The 21,835-nt window shown below is 43.8% G+C and overlaps 2 protein-coding genes across 2 annotated transcripts; both read right to left on the reverse strand.

The window, feature by feature from the left end:
• Positions 1–1,128, reverse strand: LOC127761902 (peroxisome biogenesis protein 7). The gene has a single exon (XM_052286231.1). It carries the CDS (start codon positions 1,018–1,020, stop codon positions 52–54), a length of 969 nt encoding a protein of 322 aa, XP_052142191.1. The 5' UTR covers positions 1,021–1,128; the 3' UTR covers positions 1–51.
• A 17,605-nt stretch (positions 1,129–18,733) lies between these two features.
• LOC127761580 (uncharacterized) lies at positions 18,734–20,803 on the reverse strand. The gene is made up of 2 exons (XM_052285891.1): positions 19,672–20,803; positions 18,734–19,617 (listed from the first exon to the last, which is right to left on the reverse strand). Exons 1-2 carry the CDS (start codon positions 20,801–20,803, stop codon positions 18,734–18,736), a joined length of 2,016 nt encoding a protein of 671 aa, XP_052141851.1.
• Positions 20,804–21,835: the final 1,032 nt, after the last annotated feature.

Here is a 21,835-nt window from a genome sequence, read left to right on the forward strand (position 1 = left end):
TAATCCATATCCCTCGACGTACGAAATATGTGTTCTCCAAAGGCATTTTGTTTACATTGCTCTAGGATCAGAGCCAAATGGCCACACATAGATCATCTCGTCCCACCCGGTGCTCGCGAGCAACCCTTCCACGAGCACGCTCATGTCGATCCCGGCAACGAATTCAGTGTGGTGGCCATACCTCGCGAGCAGCGCGTCCTCCTTGCGGTAATCCCACATGCACACCGTCATGTCGTAGGAGCAGGACATGAGCATGCCCTGCCGGTGCGGTGAGAACTTGACGCGCTTGACGGCGTACCCGTGCCCGGCGAGCTGCGCCAGCGGCGCCCGCGGCGCGCGGACGTCCCAGACGCGGATCGACTTGTCGACGGAGCCGGTGGCGAGGATGGACGGATCGTACTTGTCCCAGTCGAGCGAGAGCACCTCGTGGTCGTGCGCCGGGATGACCAGCGTGGGCGCCGGCTCGCGCACGTCCCAGACGCGGGCGGTGCGGTCGCCGGACGCGGAGGCGAAGACGTCCGGGTGGCGCGCCGACCACGCGGCGGCGTAGACGCAGTACTCGTGGCCGCGGAAGGTGCGCACGGAGGCCGGGCGGTCCGGGGACCAGAGCTTGAGCGTGTCGTCCCAGGACGCGGAGAGGAAGGCGTCGCGGCGGACGGGGTTCCAGTCGAGGCCGTGCACCTCCCGCGCGTGCTCCCGGAGGAGGCGGACGGGGTTCTGCGCGGGCGGCAGCGCGACGTCGAACAGGCGCACGGACCCGTCCCCGGAGGCGGCGGCGCAGAGGGACTCGTGGGACTCCGACCACGCGCAGTCGAACAGCGCGTCGGAGGTCGGGAAGGCGAACACCGGCGGGGGCGCCGGCGCGCCCCCCGGGGCGGCGGCGGCGGAGAGGTCGAGGACGATGAGGTGGCCGTTGCCGACTAATCCGAAGTGCTGGGAGGCGGCCGCGAGGAGGCGCTGCTCGTGGAACGGGCTGAAGCGCACGGAGAAGCCCGGCGCCGGCGCCTTGAACGCCGGCATCGTCGTCGGCGGCGGCGAGGAATCGGTGGTCGCCGGATCCGGGACGGGGATGGTGTGACTTGGGGAAGACTTGCCCCTTCGCTTTTTTTTTTCTTCTCTTATCTTCCTTTCTCTCTTTTTCTCTCTGTTTTTTTTTAATTTCTCTCTTTATTATTACTCCTATAGCTCTTTTTTTTTCTTTTCCGTTTCAAAGAGTAGAAGTAAATTAGATTTAGGCTGTGTCTAGTTCACACCAAAATTGAAAGTTTGGTTGAAATTGAAACGATGTGATGAAAAAGTTGAAAGTTTATGTATGTAGGAAAGTTTTGATGGGATGGAAAAGTGGAAGTTTTTTAAAAAAGTTTGGAACTAAACAAGGTGTTAGCATACAACTCATAATTCTATTCTTACATAAATATTCTCGAGTTGCACTAACTACATCGAAAAAATTACTTCCTCCGTTCCACAATGTAAGATTTTCTAGCGTTACCCACATTTATATAGATGTTAATGAATCTATACATATATGTGTCTAAATTTATTAACATCTAAATGAATATTAGCAATGCTAAAAAGTTTTGCATTGTGAAACGGAGAAAGTACATACTTAAAGCAGACATAGCTAGTTAGTACTGTTGTGTCTCATGATCCACTATTTTACCTGTATAGCTGTTGGCTCATGTCTTGGGTGAGACATAAGAGGGACGTGGGTCACTGACGCTTAAATACATAACAGTGGATCTCACTTATAAGGAACACATGTTTCTCTGACCTTGCATTAGAGAAGTTACGTTCGATCTAATTGTCATCTTCTTTTTCTGCTGTGATGAGGCACGTAAAAGAGTCCTAATTAGAGAATGTGTCCACAAGAAAAAAAAAGTAAATACCACATTGGATGAACCATATGCTGTGTTTGGCATCTTGTGTTGAAAACTAATCTCTAAAACTAATCTCTAAGTACGTAAAATAGGTACAGTTAACGACCAAATTTGGTAATATCAGTATCGAAGATGAAGATTAGATCGGAGCGGAATCAAAGACGAAGATCGTTTCGGAAACAGAGTAAGAATCGGCTGGAGTCCAAATTGGCTACGACCAAGATCGGCTGAGTCCGAGTCAGACTGGGTGAGCTGATATAGCCGATTCCGACAATACAACTCGGTATACGTCATCGGGTTGAGTTGATATGCTTCAAGATGATTGCCATGCATGGATAGAGTCATGAGAATACAATTGTATCTATTAATTAGGATATTTTATGTAACTTTCTTATAGATATATTTGGGCAAAAGTCTGCCGCAAAGACTTATGGTATCTTAGAGTTTGTTAGAGATAAGAGTCGTGTCCGTGTCCGATATGGACATGTTTTGTAATTCTCGGGTATAAATAGACCCCGACCCCCATGTAATCAAACTAACACACGTTCTATACAATCTCGGCGCATCGCCACACTTTTTGCTTTCGTTTTGTTTCGACGAGTTCTTGCTTTCGGGTTGAGCTGCATCGGTTTTGATCTTCAACAAGAGGTAAAACTTGTTATGGCGGCTTGCATTCTCGGGATTAGTGCTTCCATCATTAAGATACTCTAATCTTGTTTATGTAATTCGTCGAGTTATCATATATCTTATATAATCTCTAACAATATCGACATTTAACCTATAATCGGCTAACATCTGTCAGTAGAAGGCAGTCGATTAGGTTAGATAGCAACGTTGGCTTAGATTATATACGATATCCACCACTCTACGAAATTTCCAACGGCTTGATTGTCTAGATATTGCTCTTCTTTTCATACTTATAGTTGCATCAGTTGAGTTTGATCTTATGAGTCGTGATTAGAATCTCAATCTCTAGCCTGCTTCTTGGTTGCCGATTAGGGTAGTATCGGGGTTTCAGCCGATCTTACCTGATTTAACTACTTTTTGTCCTTTATGCTTCGTTGATATGTTGAATCTGCTCTTTATGTTAAGATCTTGTTGCATTTAAGTATATTAGGCTTTTGTTTGATATATTCTATTTGCTTTGATATCTTAGTATAGAGCGGTATCGGAGTATTAGCCGATACATGCTAGATCTATCTGATCGGCTATGCTACGAATATACATAATCTCATTGTTAATATATATTTCGATTGAAGTGATTTATACTGTCTCGGCATGGCGACCGATCTATCGCAATCACTTGATTTAAGTATATATCAATATAAGGATTATATATCATTAATATCTATAGCCGATCGAGTAGATTTAATTCTGTTTTATTTATTAATGCCTGCCGATCGATGCATATATGACATCGGCTCAAAGATAAATGATATGTCATCAGCACCTAGCCGATCGGCTATCGTTTATGGATTTAACCGCGGTTTCTTTGTCTTTGTTCTTGTTGATTGCGGGATCAAATCAACTGGCATGCTAGCATACCTAAAGGCGAGTTTTGGACCTGCACTGGAGTTAGGCAGATCTCCCAGGCCTCGTGTTTTCACATCAACAGGTACCTCATTAGTACAAAATTAATTAAGTATTAAAAAAATAAAAATAGATCAACATGATTTTAAGAAACTTTTCTATAGAATTTTTTTTCGTTCCCTAATACAAGGGATTTGATATTTTGCTTGTACTGTTTAACCACTTGTCTTATTCAAAAAAATTTATGCAAATATAAAAACGAAAAGATGTGCTTAAAGTACTTTTGATAATAAAGTAAGTCACAATAAAATAAATAATAATTCGAAAAAAATTTTAGTGAGACGAACGGTCAAACAATGCAAGAAAAATGTTAAAACCCCTTATATTGGGGGACGGATGGAGTACCATTTAACAGTTTGGAAAGCGTATACGCAGAAAACAATATAGTAGGAGTTTGAAAGAGTACTCCCAAATGCACCCATATGACAATACTACCTCCACAATGGAAATAGAGCCTCTAGCTTACTGGCATCTGAATTTGATGACAGGTGGGCCCCATAGCTCATGGGCTCATATATCTGCGATCCATGTCAGAGGGAAGTACATCAGAGGAGCCTCTTCCTGCCAAAATGCAGGCAACACTCAAGTGGCTTTTATATTTCAGCCCTTGATTATTTATGCTTCAACCCTACGATACTTATAAACATCAAATTAGTTATCTATATCTATACTAATATAAAAAGGACGAGTTGTATCCCTTCAATCCTACAGGCCAAATCACATCTATCAATCCCTACCGTCCATCCACGTTGCACGCATCACAACCGTCACTACCTGCTACCGCCCACCGATTCCCCTCCCTCCATCGCGATTTCTGCCTGCACTCCCTCCACCGCGTGTTTACTCCGCCCCGCAAGATGATTCCGTGGCCCACTACTCGCTCCTCCTCGCTCCACGCCTCCACACGTGTCCCCGCCGCCACCGCACTACACCGCTGCCCCCGCCGGAGTCGAGGCCATCACCAACCGCTGCTGCCCCCGTCGGAGTCAAGGTTGTCACCAGCCGCCACTGCCCTGCTTGAGCTGAGGTCATCCCCAGCCGCCGCCGCACTCCACCGCTGCCGCAAGCCGCCGCCGCCGAGGTGGTTCCCCCCTTTCGCCGAAGATAAGCTTCCGTTCGTTAGTCTGCTAATGGAAACAATATTTAGTTTTTTAGATCCATCCTCTCTTGCTCCACTGGTCAGTGGTATCAGGTTTTAGGCAGGAGAAGGCGATCTCATAGCAAGGTGCAATGGCAACATCATACCATCCCTCGCAATGCCTCTGGACTAAAGGCGATGCTGCTGGATACATGTTCCTGTATCCATGTTGGAGGTTGATTTCCTATAAGTAGGTTAATTACATTGTTGATGTAATCTTCATGGCATCAGGTTCTACTTTGCAAATTTACAAATTATTTTTTCCTCTATAGTTCTGTCCCTATGGACTGACATATATTTTGTATCTAAAAATGCATTTGGGGCTTGATGTGGCCATGCAGATTCTTGAGTGAAATATCTAGCAAGTTCCATGGGTGCTGGAAATTTGAATATAGCATGACATCCACAAATGGGCTTCAGGAATTAAGAGGAAGCCAATCAGGACAAGGGCCTCCTGAGCTAATGTTGTGTATTGCAGGTACTTCTTTGTGTCTCAATTTGGGCAACTGTTGTATAAAAAAAATTGTTAATGAAGCTGATATCTCAATTTTTGTGAGTTGTTCCTATGAATACATGTGCTTGAGCATTAAAGAAACAAATGTCTTCAGATATGCACTTTCATGAATTCTGAGAGAAGATATGGACCTCCCACAGCTAGCTATGGAGAAACATGCACAGTTTAGACAAAATGTCAGAGTGCCTAGGAAGACATGTTGAAGACATGTTGGGTTTCTTTTTTCCATAAAATAAATTAGTATACCATTTCTACATCTTGGCAAAGGTTGTACTTGATGATCTTTTATGGCCACTGTAGGTTAGTTATTCACTGTTGTCTCTCCTTTCGTTGGAGAATGGGCTCCATGGTGCAATGGCTGCACTTGTTGGTTTTGAACAAAGTTTTAGTATTTTTTTTGCAGTTCATGGTACTTATTCAACTATAATAGCCCTCAAGACAAGCATATATTCTGAGGTAACTCATTGTCTACTAAAGTTGAAAATTTTAATTTAGTTCATACTTATGGTACTTATTCTGCTATAATAGCCCTCAAGACAAGCATATGTTCTTGAGGTAACTCACTGTCTACTGGAGTTGAAAAATTAATTTAGTTCATAATTGAACTGGTTTATCATAAATAAGGTTGTTTATGTATATAAAATGTCCAGTGGCGCAAAAAGGTGCGTGATTATTCAAAGATCTAAAGTAAAGTAATCGATCTGCATGGTCTTTTGTTCGTCGACGAGAACTCTCTGAAGTTTCATTCCCAGGTATTTTTCCTCCTGTGATCATATAAATGTTATTTCGATTGCAATGTGAGAAGAACACATATGAAGTCCTTGTGGCTGTAGGAAAACCATTGTATAGATATTGGAGTTCATCTCCTTATGCAATTGAATTAGCCACAAAGTTGTTTATGAAATGCAGCAGTGGCTTTAACAAGAATGGAAGCCTTGCTTCTTGGGGAACTTAGGGTGGCCTGAGCTACTCATCAATTACTTAGTATGAGTCCATATCCTTATTAGGATTAGCATGATACTGATGCTCCCTGTACGCCTGTACCCAGAATATATATGTGAACGTATACGTTCATTTTTATCTTAAATAATAGAAGGTTGGTTAGCTAGATCTAAAATGTGAGCTTTTCTATGGTGTGGTGCCCTGGTATATAAGAGGTATAGGGTTAATGCTTTCAGTATTCTGCTTTGTTCGCTATCTATTAATGCACAGATGTCTCAAGCCACTGTGTAATTTGTAAAATTCATGCCAACTGATACCAAATACAGAGCAGTATATGGTATATATTTTTTTTATCTAATCCTTGCATGGATAATTTATTGAATTTGAATTGGGGGATTATCCTTTTATTTTATCTTGTCGAGGATCTGGTGGCAACAGCTCTGTGGCTCAATAGTAAGAGGAGGGGCGTTGAGAGAGCAGGAAGTGAACTGTTGGCTACAATTGATAAGGTATGCCTTTTTTTTTAATTACTGACTCAAATGGACTAATAATTGGTGTCATTATGTGTATTACAATAGATATTATATACATTATCTGTGATATATTCCAAAAAATGCTCTTTATAGATAAACCACCGACTACCTCATGTGAGTCATTAAAGTTCCCCGATTATTTTTGATCTGTTTGAGATCTACCGCCATGGGATTGCTAACCATGGACTATAATATTACTCTCTATGATGCAATTCTACAAATGAGAAATGAGATGCTACCTATTGGCATTTTTTTACCAGCTGGAGATGCTAGCAATCTCACAGAAATAGTGAGCATAGTGACTCTACTTCAGAGTTGTTTCTTTTTTTTTACCAATGAAATAAAATCTGTGTAGATATCCTTTTGTTCCTCGGGGGCACTCATATGGAGCTTTTTTGGAATTTCTATTAATAAAGGTGGATGGTGCATTGCATGTTATATTGTCACTCTAGGAATAGACGGTGCAAGTTTTTCAGAGATCATTCAAATTATCATCCCACTATGGTCTATGGAACTCAATTTTTACGTGAAGAATTTGTATGGAGTGCTGCATAAAAAAGGCTCGCATTTATTATTCTACTTTTGTGTATATAATACCAAAACGTGCCTTGCACGTGCACGATAACTAGTAACTTTTGTATTTGGGTCTTATGAAAAAAAAGCCTACAAAAATAGCCTTAGGGCCCCCTTAGAATCAAAAGAATTATAAATGAATTTCATAGGATTGAAATCCTATAGGAAATTTTCCTATGTATCTCTTTGATTCAAAGGATTGAAGTTTTCCAAATCCTACAAAATTCCTATGGAATGGCATATTGCATATAGTGGAGGAAACTTAGCAAGAGGTCTAACCTCTTGGTAAAGGTCATCTGAGTCTATCTCTCCCATCCGATTCCTGTGTTTTTTCCTGTGGTCCAATCAAACGATCATTTCTATATTTTTCATGTGTTTTGCAATCCTCTGTTTTACACTTCATTCCTATCAGAACCCTATGTTTTTCTTATTCCTCTGTTTTTTTCATTCCTACGATTTAAAAGGGCTCTATATATTTGCTAGGCCCCTCACTATTTTTTTTTGGGAAAATTGGTTCCACGCATCGAAAGTTCCTGAGTTTTGCTTTATATATATATACCATCGAAAGTTTGTGGTGCACTTTAATACCATCCAAAGTTTTCTCCGTTACCTTTCTATACCATAACTGTTTATTTCCGTTAGTTTATTTTTTCTTTTCAATATTTGGCTGGAAAACAAACAGATTATGACTGTATTGCCCTTCCTTTACTCATCTAAATCTCGCCCAATTTTTTCTTCTTTGGCCGACATAGGCACATCGCTTCATCAATGGGGATTGGGAGCAACAAGAGCAGCGGCAACACAGGCCGGAGAAACATTGTGAGGAGAGGACTGCACGAGCACCGGAGCACCGCGAGTGGGTTACGAGCGCGCGCGGGGGAGCAGCACGGCCGACAGGGACGGTGAGCTAGTTCCCACCATTTTCAACTCGATCTCAAGCACCATTCATCCCATCAATCCGCGTAATCTCGCCGCCGGTGGCCCAATTTGTCTCTCAAGTTAGAGCTCCTTGTCAAATGAAACATCATATCGAGCTCAAGCTCTTCCCTGTAGCAGCCCCCCTCCAAGAGCGCCGTCAGGTACGTCGTTGTCGGCGTTTTGCCCAACTTTAGTGGCAGGTGGCCGGCAGCCGGCCCGGCCCCCTCCAGGAATCGCAGCGTCGGTCAACGTCGTGCTCTCCCGCGCCAACCCCCTTCCTCGCGCAGTGGATGGCTGTGGCGGCTCCGACAGGTGCGGTGGCAGGAGGATGTGTGATGGAGCTGGGCGGCAATGCGTCGGGGGAAATTTAACTATTTGCCACTTTTACGTTTGCCAATTGTTCAAATACCCCTTTTAGGTTTGCAGTTAACTATATGCCATTGGAGAGAGAAGCTTTTGTAATTTTTTTGCCACTTTTCACACTGTACACCACCACATGGGCTTGCCAGCGTGGAATGGGCACCTGAAATGACTAGTATATCCTTGCATCTGAAACCCTAAATCAAGGGATCCTCTCTCTCCCGATTCCGTTCGACCGCTAGCCACCATCGACGGGCGACGCCGCGCCGTCGACCCCTGCCCGCCCCACGTCGGCCCCGCGCCGTCGACGCCGGCCCGGCGCGCGACATCGACGCCCATCCCGCGCCATCGGCCCCTGCTCGCCCAGCGTTGGCCCCAGGCCGTCGACACGCTGCCCGGCCCGCCGGCTCACCGCCCCACGCCGGTCCCGACGTTCTCCACCCGCAGTCCGCCGTCGACGCATTCGTCAGATCCGCAGCTCTGGCATCATCCCGGCATTTGTTCTTCCCAACAGCACATCGTGACCTGGTAGGGCATCGTCGCCATCGTCCTCCGGCGGCGATGAAGCCCTCAGTTTGTCCTTCTTGGTAAGTTCATTTTCTCTCTTGCCCTTCCTGCTTGTATTGTGTTGCATGCATGGAGTTAGATGTATTCTAACTCCATTTTTTTTATGAATCTGTTTATGTCAGGATTGATCCTGGCAATGCGCTTAGATTTCTTGTTAGGGTTGCTAAGTATGTTGCGAATCTAGAGTATGGAATGCTACCAATGTCAGAGCAAAACTATGATTGGTGGGTTGATATTAGTAGTGGGTATAATTTGGATAAATTTCATGATGAAATGGCTAGCAAGATAATCTGGGGGCCAAGCCAAGAAATTAGAGTTTGGGGTTTGGACACTGAAATTGGCACTGAATGTAAGTTGACAACCAATGAAGAATTTGGCCAGTGGATGAATTCTATGTTGGATGATAAGCTGGTAGAGTTTGGTGTTGAAGTTATTTATAAAAAGGGATATGAACCTATTGAAGGCATTGCAAATCTAGTTGATTCAGCTATTCAAGGTGTCTCTAGTGTGGTAACTGCAGATCCAATTGATCAGTCAAGTGCTCAAGTTCTCTCTGCTATGATTAGTGCTGAAGTTTCTTCTCCTGGTCATGAAGAAGGGACGGGTGATACCTCTAGCCATCCACAAAATGCAGAAGAGGCTAATGCTGTTGTAGATTGGAGTAAGTTGGCTATACTTGTTGAACCTGAGCAAGATTGTGATGTTAATTTATTGTTGGATGAGGATCAAGTTTTTGAGGCCATGGGCTTCAAAGCAGCAGATCAGAGAGCAGCAGCAGCTGCAGCAACTATGGAAGAAACTGCAATTCCTATTATTCCAACCGAGATTCAGCAAGACATGTTAGATGCAGCCATTGTAGTGGACGATGAAGTACCCATTGATGTGTTGGATTGGGACATGGATGACCCAGATATGTCAGTGGGGACATTTTACCCTTCTATGGATGAGTTCAGAATGGCAGTGAAGCAATATGCCATTGTTCATGAGTTTGAACTAGAGACTGAAAAGTCTGACAAAGAAAGGTTTAGAGGGAAATGCCATGCAATTGGTTGCCCATGGATAATTAGAGCAAAGACCCAACCTAATATGAGTGTTAGGGTATTATACTAACCATTTAAATTACCTTTGCAATTTGACACCTTGCTTGCTGAATTCAGATTGGAGTAACTTTTGCATAGTTGCTAATATTGTTTGCTTTTGCAGGTCCAAATAAACAAATATGATCACAAGTGTGCTTCAAGAAGTAGAGTTCGTGGAAGGATGGCATCTCAAGCTTGGGTTGCTGAGAGGGCAATTCCATTTCTCAACAAGAAGAATGGGATGGGTCCAAAGGAACTTCAGAAGGAGCTGCAGGACACCTACAAGATAACCATACCTTATCATACAGTTTATCATGGTAGGAAGAAGGCAACAGACAAGTTATTTGGTAAGTGGTCTGATTCATTTGATCGGTTGTATAGGTTCAAGGCAGAGGTGGAAATGAGGTCCCCGGGTAGTGTAGTTGAGATAGACACAGTTAAAGTTGGAGATAAGGTTCACTTCAGTAGATTCTTTTGTGCATTTAAAGCATCAATTGATGGTTTCTTAGGGGGCTGTAGACCCTACATTAGCATAGATTCTACTGCCCTTAATGGATATTGGAATGGACACATGCCTGCAGCCAATGCATTAGATGGACACAATTGGATGTTTCCTTTGGCATTTGGTTTTTTTGATTCAGAGACCAAAGAGAACTAGGTTTGGTTTATGGAGCAGCTAGCCAATGCAATTGGTCCAGTTCCAAAATTAGCTATCCACACTGATGCATGTAAAGGGTCGGAAACTGCAGTTCACAAGGTATTTCCATGGGCAGAACAGAGGGAGTGTATGAGGCATTTGATGGAGAACATGAAGAAATTATTTCATGGGTCTATCTATGCGAGGAAGATGTGGCCTGCAGCTAAGACTTACATGCTTGAGAAGCATGACAAGTGGATGGATGAAGTGACAACAGCTAGTCCAGAGGTGAAACAATGGCTTAAAGAATATCACAACCTACTGTGGGCCAGAAGAAAGTTTGATTGTGCTATCAAGTGTGACTACATCAACAATAACCTGGCAGAGTCATGGAATAGTTGGATCAAAGACTTGAAGGATTTGCCTGTTAATGCTCTTGCAGATGCCATTAGGGAGAAAACTTTGATCTTGTTTGAGAAGAGGAGGAGGACCTCTACAGCTCTCAATGGAGTGATTCTTCCTGTTGTCATCCATCAGTTGAATGAAGCCTCAAAAGGTTTAGGCCATCTGAAGGTTACTAAAGGAAATCCTGACCAAGCAGAAGTTACAGAGACATACAAGGATGAGGAAGTGACTAGGCATGTGGTGTACCTTGATAAGTGGACATGTACATGCAGGGAATGGCAGGTCACTGGGAAGCCCTGCCCACATGCATTGGCACTGATCACAACAATTAGGCAGCCAAATATGGAGAAATATGTTGACACAGCTTACTCTGTGCACAGATTTCAGGCAACATATGCAAGTGTTATCCCTAACATCACAGACAAGAAGCAGTGGCCAAAAGTTGATAAAGGTTTCAAGCTCCTGCCACCCGTTCCCAAGAAGAGAGGAGTGGGTAGGCAGAGAAAGAATAGGATCCCATCTGCTCTTGAAAAGGGCAAAGGAAAGGCCACAAGGCAAGTTCAATGTCCAGACTACCAACGGTTTGGACATAGGAAGGGTAGTGTAAGATGTGAACTGACTGGAACTAGGAAGAGGTTAGTTCAGCTATGATTTACTTTGTTTTAGCTATTGTACAATGTATTGCTTAAGCTAACCAATGTTTTGCAGGAAGAAAAACAACAAGACAAAAACAAATGTGGGAAGGAAGAAAGCAAAGGGTGCCATGGATGCCCAAGCTGCTGCAGTTGATGTTCAAGCGAATACACCAAGAACAAGAGCTGCTGCAGTTGATGTTCAAGCGAATACACCAAGAACAAGAGCAGCTGCAGCAAAAGAAGCAACTGCAGAATCACAAGTGCATGCAACACAAACAAGCAGTCCTGGACCAATCACTAGGAGGTAAGGCATAATTGTGTTGTTTTTCATTTCATTTCACTTAACTTTGGTTCATGTCTTGCTTACACCCATCAAAAACAACAGGAGGCTGGCATTAGAGGTTGGTCAAAGCTCCGTTGAAGTAGCACTTGTACCCGTGCAGGTGCAAGCGGCAGTACAGCCAACCAAGAAACTCACACCAAGGGAAAAACTAGCTAGCAAGCCAAAAAGGGCATCACCACCAAAGCTTCTGAAATAAAATGTGTCAATCTGCTATCAATCTGCAAGTATTTTGCTATGTATGGCTGAAATGCGTCGATATGCAAGTATTTTGCTATTTATGTCTGAAATCGTCAATCTCGAAGTAATCTGAACTTCTAATGTGCATGGCCTGATGATGTATTTTTGCTTTTGTAATGATGTATGCCATGATGAACCTGTTATATGGCACCCTAAACCTGTTATATATAGACCATTGTATGGTCTGATGGCCCTGATGGACCTGTTATATGTATAGACCAATGTATGGTCTGATGGCCCTGATGGACCTGTTATATGTATAGACCAATGTATGGTCTGATGGACCTGTTATGCATGGCCTGCTTTTGTAATGATGTGTGGCCTACAATAAACCTATGAATTGTATGGTTGATGAATTAAGATATTTGAATGGGACGTGATGAATTAAGGCACTTCTGTTATTGTGTGCATGTTCAGTTTGTTGAGATATATGTCTGGATATGTATGCTGACAAATATTAATCCTTGTACATATATGTGTTGTTATGAAGTTGTATATTATGTTATATATTGCCAAAAAAAATGCTATTGTTCTTGCAGTCCTATATATATGTATGGTTTCAGTCAAATGAATTATACATTTAGCTAGTAGTAATAAGTTATATCATTTTACCTAAATATTGTTTCAGATTCGGCTCTATATTGCAGCCAATGGCTATTAAGGGTATACAAGTCATTTCAGGTGCCCATTCCACGCTGGCAAGCCCATGTGGCGGTGCACAGTGCGAAAAGTGGCAAAAAATTAGAAAAGCTTCTCTCTCCAATGGCATATAGTTAACTCCAAACCCAAAAGGGGTATTTGAACAATTGGCAAACGTAAAAGTGGCAAATAGTTAAATTTCCCATGCGTCGGGGACCCGAGACAAAGGCAAGCAATGTCGTGTTTAACGACAGATCCACTCAAGTTCACGGTGATGGTAAAATAAGGCCTTGTTTGATTCAGCTTAGGATTATTATAATTTAGATTATTAGGAGTAAGCTAAAACAAACAAGTAAATTATTATGCTAGATTATTTATACAATCTATAAGCCAGATTACTATAATTCAATAATTTCCTCTAGAGGAGCTTTTTCCATATTATTGAGTGACTAAAGACCCGTTACCCTTAGATGCCTCTAATAATCCAGAGAAACAAACAACTCGTAGCTTATTTTATGTTAGCTTATTATAATCCAGCTTAGAGACTTAGAGTAATCTGATTTAATAATTTAGATTACAATAATCTTAAGCTGAAACAAACAGGGCCTATTGTAACAGAGTAAATTTTGGATGGTATTAAAGTACACCACAAACTTTCGATGGTATTAAACAAAACTTAAAGAACTTTCGATGGCGTGGAACCAATTTTCCCTTGTGTAAAATGTTGTTGAAATTTTGTCAAAATTTTGTTCAATTCCTGTCAAAATGTTGCTGAAATTTCATCAAAATTCCATCAAATTAAAAATTTGTCCAAATTGTAACGTCCAAATCTGTCCAAACTCAAAATATGTCCAAATCCGTCATTTAATTTTAAACATATTCAAAAAATAAATTTCCAAAGTCATAAAATAAATTTCCAAAGTCATGCATAAATTAGGGGCGAAAACACAATTAATAAATAGAGACGAGAGAAGGTATAAATGTCCTTCCTCCATCCAAAACAGAGGCAACAAGATTTTTCAGTTAAAAAAAGTGGGGCAAAAACGAAAAGCCTAAAAGATAGGGGTAAAATCAATATTGAACATAAAAGTGAGGGCAAAAACAAAATTATCCCATAGCATTTACATCCTAACATGATTATCACAACTCTGTTGTAAACATGGATGAGAAGATAAAGTGGATTGTAAACTAAGTCATAATCATCATGGAAGATATCTTAAACATAAGGTTCATATCTACGTCAAGCAATCATATCCTATCTACTCCGTCCAACAATATAAGTAGAGAGAATTCACTCACTGCCACTGAGTTTTACCCACTTCTACAATATACCCTTGACTTTATCAAGTTGAACAATATGCCATCGGGTGCCATCGGGTTTTCTTTAACTTCCACCGCATGTCATCGCTGTCCATGAGCCATTAGTTGGCCTCCGTTTACCGTATTGAATTTTCTCTAAATGACTAAAATACCCCTAACACACCATCCATCCCCAAATCGATCTGCTGCTGTTTCTCCTCCCAGTGAGCGGCGCCGACTCCCCCATCGATGGAATGCCGGCCGCCTGACTCCCCGACGTGCTGCCGGCCGGCCAGCTCCCCGACGACGCGCGGCCGGCCGCCTGGCTCCCTCACGATGCGCGACCAGGCGCCCGGCTCCCCCTTGACGCGCGGCGGCTTGCCGGCCTCCCCATCGACGCGCGGCCGGTCACCGGGGTCCCCACCGATGCGCGGCCGGTCGCCGGGGTCCCCACCGACGCGCTGCCAGCCGCCCGGTATCCTGGCGCTTCCTTCCCCTCCGCCGCAACCACCGCGACCAGTCGCCGACCTCGGCTCCGACCACGCGTCTACCGCCGCCGGCATCCTGGCGCTTCCGTCCCCAACTCTGCCACAACCGCCTCCTCAGTCGTCACCAAATCCACCCGGTGGGCGTCGGCTCGCTGGCGCCGGCACCGGACAGCCAGCAGCAGGTCGGCAAGGGGAGGTCGACGGTGAGCTATGGTGAGAAGGAGCAGCTGCCGATCACCGCGCCACGGCCGTACGCGCCGGCCCCGCTGCCGCCGCCGCCGCCGCGGCGCCGGAGCCGTGGGCGGCGGTGCTGCCGTTGCGTGTGCTGGACGCTGCTCGCCGTGCTCGTCCTCGCCGTCGCGCTGGGCGCCACGGCGGGCATCCTGTACGCGGTGTTCAAGCCCAAGATACCGGACTTCCGCGTGAACCGGCTCACCGTGACGCGGTTCGACGTGAACGCAACGGCGGCGACGGTGAGCGACGCGTTCGAGGTGGAGGTGACGTCGACGAACCCCAACCGGCGGATCGGGATGTACTACGACGGCCTCGAGGTGACGGCGTCGTTCCATAACAACGACACAGAGCTGTGTCGCGGCGGGTTCCCGGCGCTGTACCAGGGCCACCGGAGCACGGTGCGCCCCGTCATCCTGCTCGTCGGCGAAGCTGCTGCAGCAGCAACAGGCCAGGTTCGTGCCGCTCACGGTGTGGGCGCGCATGCCGATCCGCATCAAGTTCGGCGCCATCAAGCTGTGGAAGATGACCGGGAAGGCGACCTGCAACCTCGTCGTCGACAACCTCGTCACCGGGCAGGCGGATCCGAATCCGCTCCAACAACTGCAGCTTCAAGCTCAAGGTCTGATCGAGCTTTGTAGAGGCGTTGATCCATCTCCATTTCTGTGAATCCATCAGTTGAGTTGAGATTAGCAGGTGGTAGAGGCGTGTATTTACATTTTTACCGATACTAGTTTCTGTGAATCCATGGGCTACATATTTCCCTGGAGAAAAAATACCATATATAATGAGTTAAGGGTAAATAGGTCTTTTTACATCGCTAACAGATGCTAACTGCGCTGTGATGGCACGCAGTGAAGATTAAAGAAAACCCAATGGCATATTGTTCAACCTAGCAAAGTCAGAGGTATATTGTAGAAGTGGGCAAAACTCAGTGACACTGAGTGGATTCTCATATAAGTATTTGAAGCATTTAAATTTTATTTAGGAATATAAGCATCTCTACACTATAAATTATCCCATCAATCTCCTCATTCCAAAAATCAGGCGCCAATATCCTTTTAATCTCCAATAGTTTCCCAGTAGTTAGATCCCAATTATTTGGCTGTTTGGCAGACAGGTAATGTGGGTTGGGACCGATTGTTAGACTGTTCGGCAGACATCCTATCGTTTAATGCATAATATTTTAAAAAATAGTTATAATTTTTTAAAAAAATCAAGATAAATTAATATATGATATATTATGCGTTCTATTCGTAGCCAATTTTGTTATTTTTGTTTTTACTTATATAAGTTGAATTTAAATATGCATGTTTATAAGGTAATATATCACATATTGATCTATCTTATGAAAATTTTTAGTGACTTTTAAGCGACATAAAAAATGAGGGGACATCCATTTTAAGGGATGAATAGAGTTTCCCAAATCTATTCTGTTGGTGGCGCAAGCATGATCCGGTTCAACTGCAGTGGCAGCATCATTGGATTTAAATCAGAAAGGATATGACACAACACCCGTTTCCTAGGAAACTCTTTTAAGTAGTCGGGTGGACGTCCACCTATTTTTTTTTCATGTGAACTAATTTGTTACAGAAAAAATTCAAAAAATTAATAAGATAGATTAATATATAACTAGTTGTGTGGCCCGCGCAATTGCGCGGCTAGCACCCATATAAAATTATATATTTTTTTTTGTATGTTTTTACTTAAAACTTATTAAATAATTATCTCGTTGTCTTAAGACTTTGAAAGACCAAACCTTATCATTCCCGTGTTTCTAATTTTATAATTTTTAAAAGTTACACCAGTTACTACCCGTTACTTCTGTCATATCCTTCTTGCTCGATCTATCACTCTTTTTATTTATTCTCTTTGAAACCTTTTAAAATTGGGTCTTATAGTTTTCAGAGTTTATTGTCCCATTGGGTTTTGTTTTTATAATTTTCTAGAAGTCCCGTCAAACGCTGCTATTGTACTCCTCTATGGTCCATCCACTGCCTCTTCTCTTTATTGTCATTGATATTTTAAAAATCGAACATAATTATCATTTAAGTTCTTCTTTTTTTTTTACTTTCTAGAAGTTCCGCCAAAACGTCAGCGACTTTGTCACTGTACTCCAATACGGTTCACCCGCTGCTTCCCTTCTTTATTGTCATTAAGATTTTAAAATCAAACATGTTTATCATTGTTTTTTTTTTACTTTTTAGAAGCCCTAACCTTTTAAATTTGGACCTTATAGTTTTTATAATTTACTATCTCGTTAGATTTCATTTTTTATAATTTTTAGAAATTCCGTCAAACGCTGCTATTATACTCTTCTACGACCCGTCTGCCGCCTACCCTTTATTGTCATTGGGATTCTAAAAATCGAATATAAATATCGTTGGAATTTATTTTTTACTTTCTATAAGTCTCACCAACCATTGGCGGCTTGCCATTGTACTCCTGTACGATCCGCCCGCTGCCTCTCCTCTTTGTTTCTTGGGAAACTCTTTTAAGTAGTCGGGTGAACGTTCACCTGGTTTTTTTCATGTGAACTAGATTGTTATAGGAAAAATTTAAAAAATTGACAAGATAGATTAATATATAATAAATCACTCCACAAACATATAAATTTAAATTCAACTTCTAAAATTTATAACGAAAATAACAATTTTGATTATATATATATATATATATATATATATATATATATATATATATATATATATATATATATATATATATAAGCTAGAGTTTAATATGTTATTTTGTTACAACCTATATATGTCGAATTTGAATTTGTATATTTGTAAAGTGATATATTACATATTAATCTATCTTGTTATTTTTTTAATTCTTTTTATAATTATTTAGTTAGTATACGAGAGAAACGGGTGGACGTAACAACCAGGAGATTAGAACCCATCTCCCGGGTGTATACCCACGGGGCCCAGGTACGATTTTTTTTTTAACTTAAACACTTTATTACCACTCAAAAGCATAGAGAACATGCTGAATTACAAATTAAAGTTCCTGAGGTTGAAATTGTCTTTAATGTTATTTGCATGACATCCTGTATTGGGATAAGCCAGGTGAGAAGTGTACGTTCTGACAGACATAAACAGGGGCAGATGGTTGATTAGATTTAGCTTCTTTTGCTAGTCTGTCTGCTAATTTATTTATCTCCTCTCGGAATCCAATTGACCTGCAAAAGACTTTCTGGAATTCTTGTGCAAATTTGGCTCCATGTAGGCCTCAGACTCCAATGACCTGGCTCCAAATCTAAGTTTCTTGTTTTGATAGTGTCAGCAATTGTTGCATCATCCGTACTGAGAAAAGTTGTTCCTGCTATGTTTAAGAACATGGGGGAAAGTAATTTTATCCTGGAGGGGATGTCTCTCATTTCGTGCATGTCACCTAAATAGTCATAAAAAAATATGAAAAAAATTGACAACATAGATTAATAAGAAATATATCACTCCACAAACATTTAAATTTATATTCAACTTCTACAAATTATAACAAAAATAACAAGTATAGTTTTGAATGTGCGATAACTATTTTCAGTTTAATTTGTTATTTTTGTTGCAACTTGTAGAAGTTGAGTTTGGCATTGCATATTTGTGGAGCGATATACTTTGTATTAATCTATGTTGTTAATTGTTTTTAATTTTTTAATAACTATTTAGATGACATACAAATAATGAGGGATGGAAATCCATGTCCCCAAGAATAGGTACAATAGGTTATACACCAACAGCATCCGGATCGTCTCCGGCGAGCTCTGGCCTGTGGAGCTTGTCGGCCAACACCTCCATGCCCATCCAGTGAAGCAGGAACCAAACGACGGTGAGGAACTCCCCGCCGCCGACACCCAAGCTCTTCAAGTGCAGAGATCCGCTGCATCTGCTCGCGGAGTAGCATATCATCTCCACCCACACCCCACCGATCACCCTCAGCCTCTTGCCGGCATCCAGCTTCATCATCGCGCCGGCGAGCCGCCGTGCGTGCGCTAGATGGCCTCCTCCTCCTCCTCTCCTCTTGAGAAGCCTGCTGCCAGCTCTGTCTTGCCCCTCCGTGGCCGGCGTGGAGTACTCGTCGTCGTCGCCAGCGGCGAGACATCGCACAAGGTCTCTCCCGCTAAGCTGCTGCTGGTGCCGCCCCTGGTGTCTCAAGGTGTGCGCGATCTCATGGCGGGCGGCCGTGAACAGGCTTTGTCTGGTGCCGGGCATCAGCATGTCTGGCTGGAACGCCAGCAGGTACATCATGTAGTTGGATATCTTCATTACGGCGGTGATCTTGTCGGCGCCGGCAACCGGTGACGATGAGATATTGATGTACTCCGTGCAGTGGAGGCATATGTCCGTGGCGACGTGCCAGACGAGGACGGCCTCGTCGAACGGCAGCTTGGCCACGCTCCATCCCATCTCTCCGTAGCACTGCTCCCGCCAGAGAGTCCACTGGCCTCTTCGGTCATTGAATCTCCGGTAGGCGGCGGCACTGCGCAGATCATCCTCCACCCACCCACATCTCAGGTCCTCGCGGATGAGATCTACGACTTTTTCAGTCCACGAACTATGCTCACCATAATACCAGTGCTGGTTGTTGCATCTTAACAACGTGGCTATCCTACTCAACACTGTTTGACATGTACGAACAAGGGAATATCTTCTCGAGGGATCAGAATCCATTTTCGTTGACCATCGGCTGCGGGCAGTGAAGCCAATGAGGTTGAACTGCGCAATAGTGCGTTTCATTTGTGGTGCTAGCTTGCACATCGGCCACTTTTGGTGGGCCAGCGGAATCAGGTTAGTGAATTCCACAAAGAATGCAGACCACAAAAGGATGTAGGTTACCTTGACATCGTTCGTGTCAAACCCGTCCTTGTTTCTGTCAAGCTCCTCAATGCCTCCCATGGCCATCATGCCCAGCACGAGGAAGATGCTACGGATGAAGCGGCCGGTGATGGGGTAGGCGGCGTTTCTGCTGGTGTAGAAAATCTGGAATGCATAATCCACGAGGTTGAAAAGCTTGCAGTAGGCATCGTAGGGTTCGAGCTGCAGGAATGACCAGAGGTGGCTAAGCCGGCGAGTGTAGGGAGCTGGGAAATCAATGAAGAGCTCCATGAATTCGTTCTGATTGTCGAGCACAGAGTGCGGCACGTCCAGCTGCCGCTCATCGCCGTCGTCGTCTTCGTCGTCGTTGGTCTGGATATTGTTCCTGTTCCTGGTGGCTTCGATGGCGTGTTTACTCGCCCGCTGCAGGTATAACGATATCGACAAGTCGGCCGCCGCCGTCTTCCGGGCGACGGCTGCTATCCTCGTAGCGCTGGCTCGCCGCAGAGCCCAGAGCGTGCGACCCATCTTGAGGAACCCGGCGACGAACAGCGCCACCGGGCAGCGCGCCCGCACCTTCCCGCCGGACCATGACCTGCAGAACACGTAGACCGCCACCGCGGCCTGGGACGACATGGCCACCGCGCGCCGCGCCCACAGCGCGTTGTCCTCGGCGGCGTCGTACGCGGTTATGCTGTCCTGCGCCCCGGCGAGGTGGATCAGGAAGATGGGAGCCCACAGCACCTCCAGCATGGAAGAAGACATATCTCCCGTTGCCGCACCCCCATGGCGGCTGAAGATGGCGGCGAGGCCGTAGATCGCCACGGCGTCGCTGCCGAGGTAGGCCAGCCAGATGGATGCCCTGAGGATCGCCGGGATCCGGTGCTTGCGGAAGGGGGCCGAGAAGAAGAGGAAGCATTGGAGGAAGAGGCTGGTGAGAACGAGCACGCGGAGCTGCCATTCTTCCCACCACTGCACCATTGTCCCGGCCGGCTCTACCATTCTTCCTCTTGATCTTTATTGCTCTCGTCTTCCTCCTCTCCGGTCAATGCCTCTTTGCTAGCTGCTTCACCATATAATTACTAGCTTGTTTCCTCGATCTTCGATCGCATATGGTTTTGCTTGATTGTCTCGTACGAGCAGTCTGTGCGCACGCGCTATATATATGGTCGTCGCTGGCATGGCCACGTGAAAATTTGTGCATCTCGATCGATCGTAGCTACTACTAGTACTGTTTTGTATGTAAAGCATAGTAAATTACTAATATACTACCCAATTGTAACGTGGGTTGACATTCTCTATTTCTCCTTTGTGTATGATAATAGTATAGAACATAGTATGTGAACGATGCAAACAAAGTGAATCCACTATATATAATTCTAGAAACTCCATTGTATATCGTCGTGTTTCTTTTCTTCGAATTCGCTAAAAGAAACATTCGCAGTTATTTTGGTCCCACAACTTTCAATTTTTTTTTACCGCCGGATCGAGTCAAACATTTGTGCAAATGGAGGAGAAATAATCTTACAATATAATTGTGCACCACAGCATGGGCTTGTTGCATTAACCAACTGGCCACACACTTAGGTTTATATCCAACTTACATACAAGTTATATTGGAACTGTATATTAACGCTGTAGCTACACTTCAATTATATTATAGTTATATTTTGGAAGCTTTCCATATAAAAAACTTTCAAAAGTTGTATAGGTACTTTTTTTTTAAAGGGAAGGTTGATATAACTGATTAAATAAAGTGATTATAATCCCGGAGGACAAGATCATGAATATAAATAGGGGCATCTAGCCTTCATAGCACTATGATTAGTCCTTCTAATTAACTGGTCTAATTCATGAGCCACTCTATTACACTCTTCCAACATGACAAAAGTAAACTTGAGGAAGTAAACCGATAAAAGCTCTTTGCATCTAAGACCATTGTACATCAGCTTCATTTTGCGATTAGATGACAAGTGCTTTAGGGGACCCCTAATGCGTGATCGATCGCTGGCA

This window comes from Oryza glaberrima, chromosome 2, assembly GCF_000147395.1.
Source record: "Oryza glaberrima chromosome 2, OglaRS2, whole genome shotgun sequence".
Taxonomy (NCBI): Eukaryota; Viridiplantae; Streptophyta; class Magnoliopsida; order Poales; family Poaceae; genus Oryza; species Oryza glaberrima.

Bases quoted from the DNA above. Each gene is read 5' to 3' on its own strand.
- LOC127761902 (XM_052286231.1), bottom strand. From the start codon at position 1,020: ATGCCGGCGTTCAAGGCGCCGGCGCCGGGCTTCTCCGTGCGCTTCAGC.
- LOC127761580 (XM_052285891.1), bottom strand. From the start codon at position 20,803: ATGGTGCAGTGGTGGGAAGAATGGCAGCTCCGCGTGCTCGTTCTCACC. The intron at 19,618-19,671 runs CTGATCCCTCGA...CAGTGTTGAGTA, and splicing joins ATGGTCAACGAAAATGGATT to GGATAGCCACGTTGTTAAGA.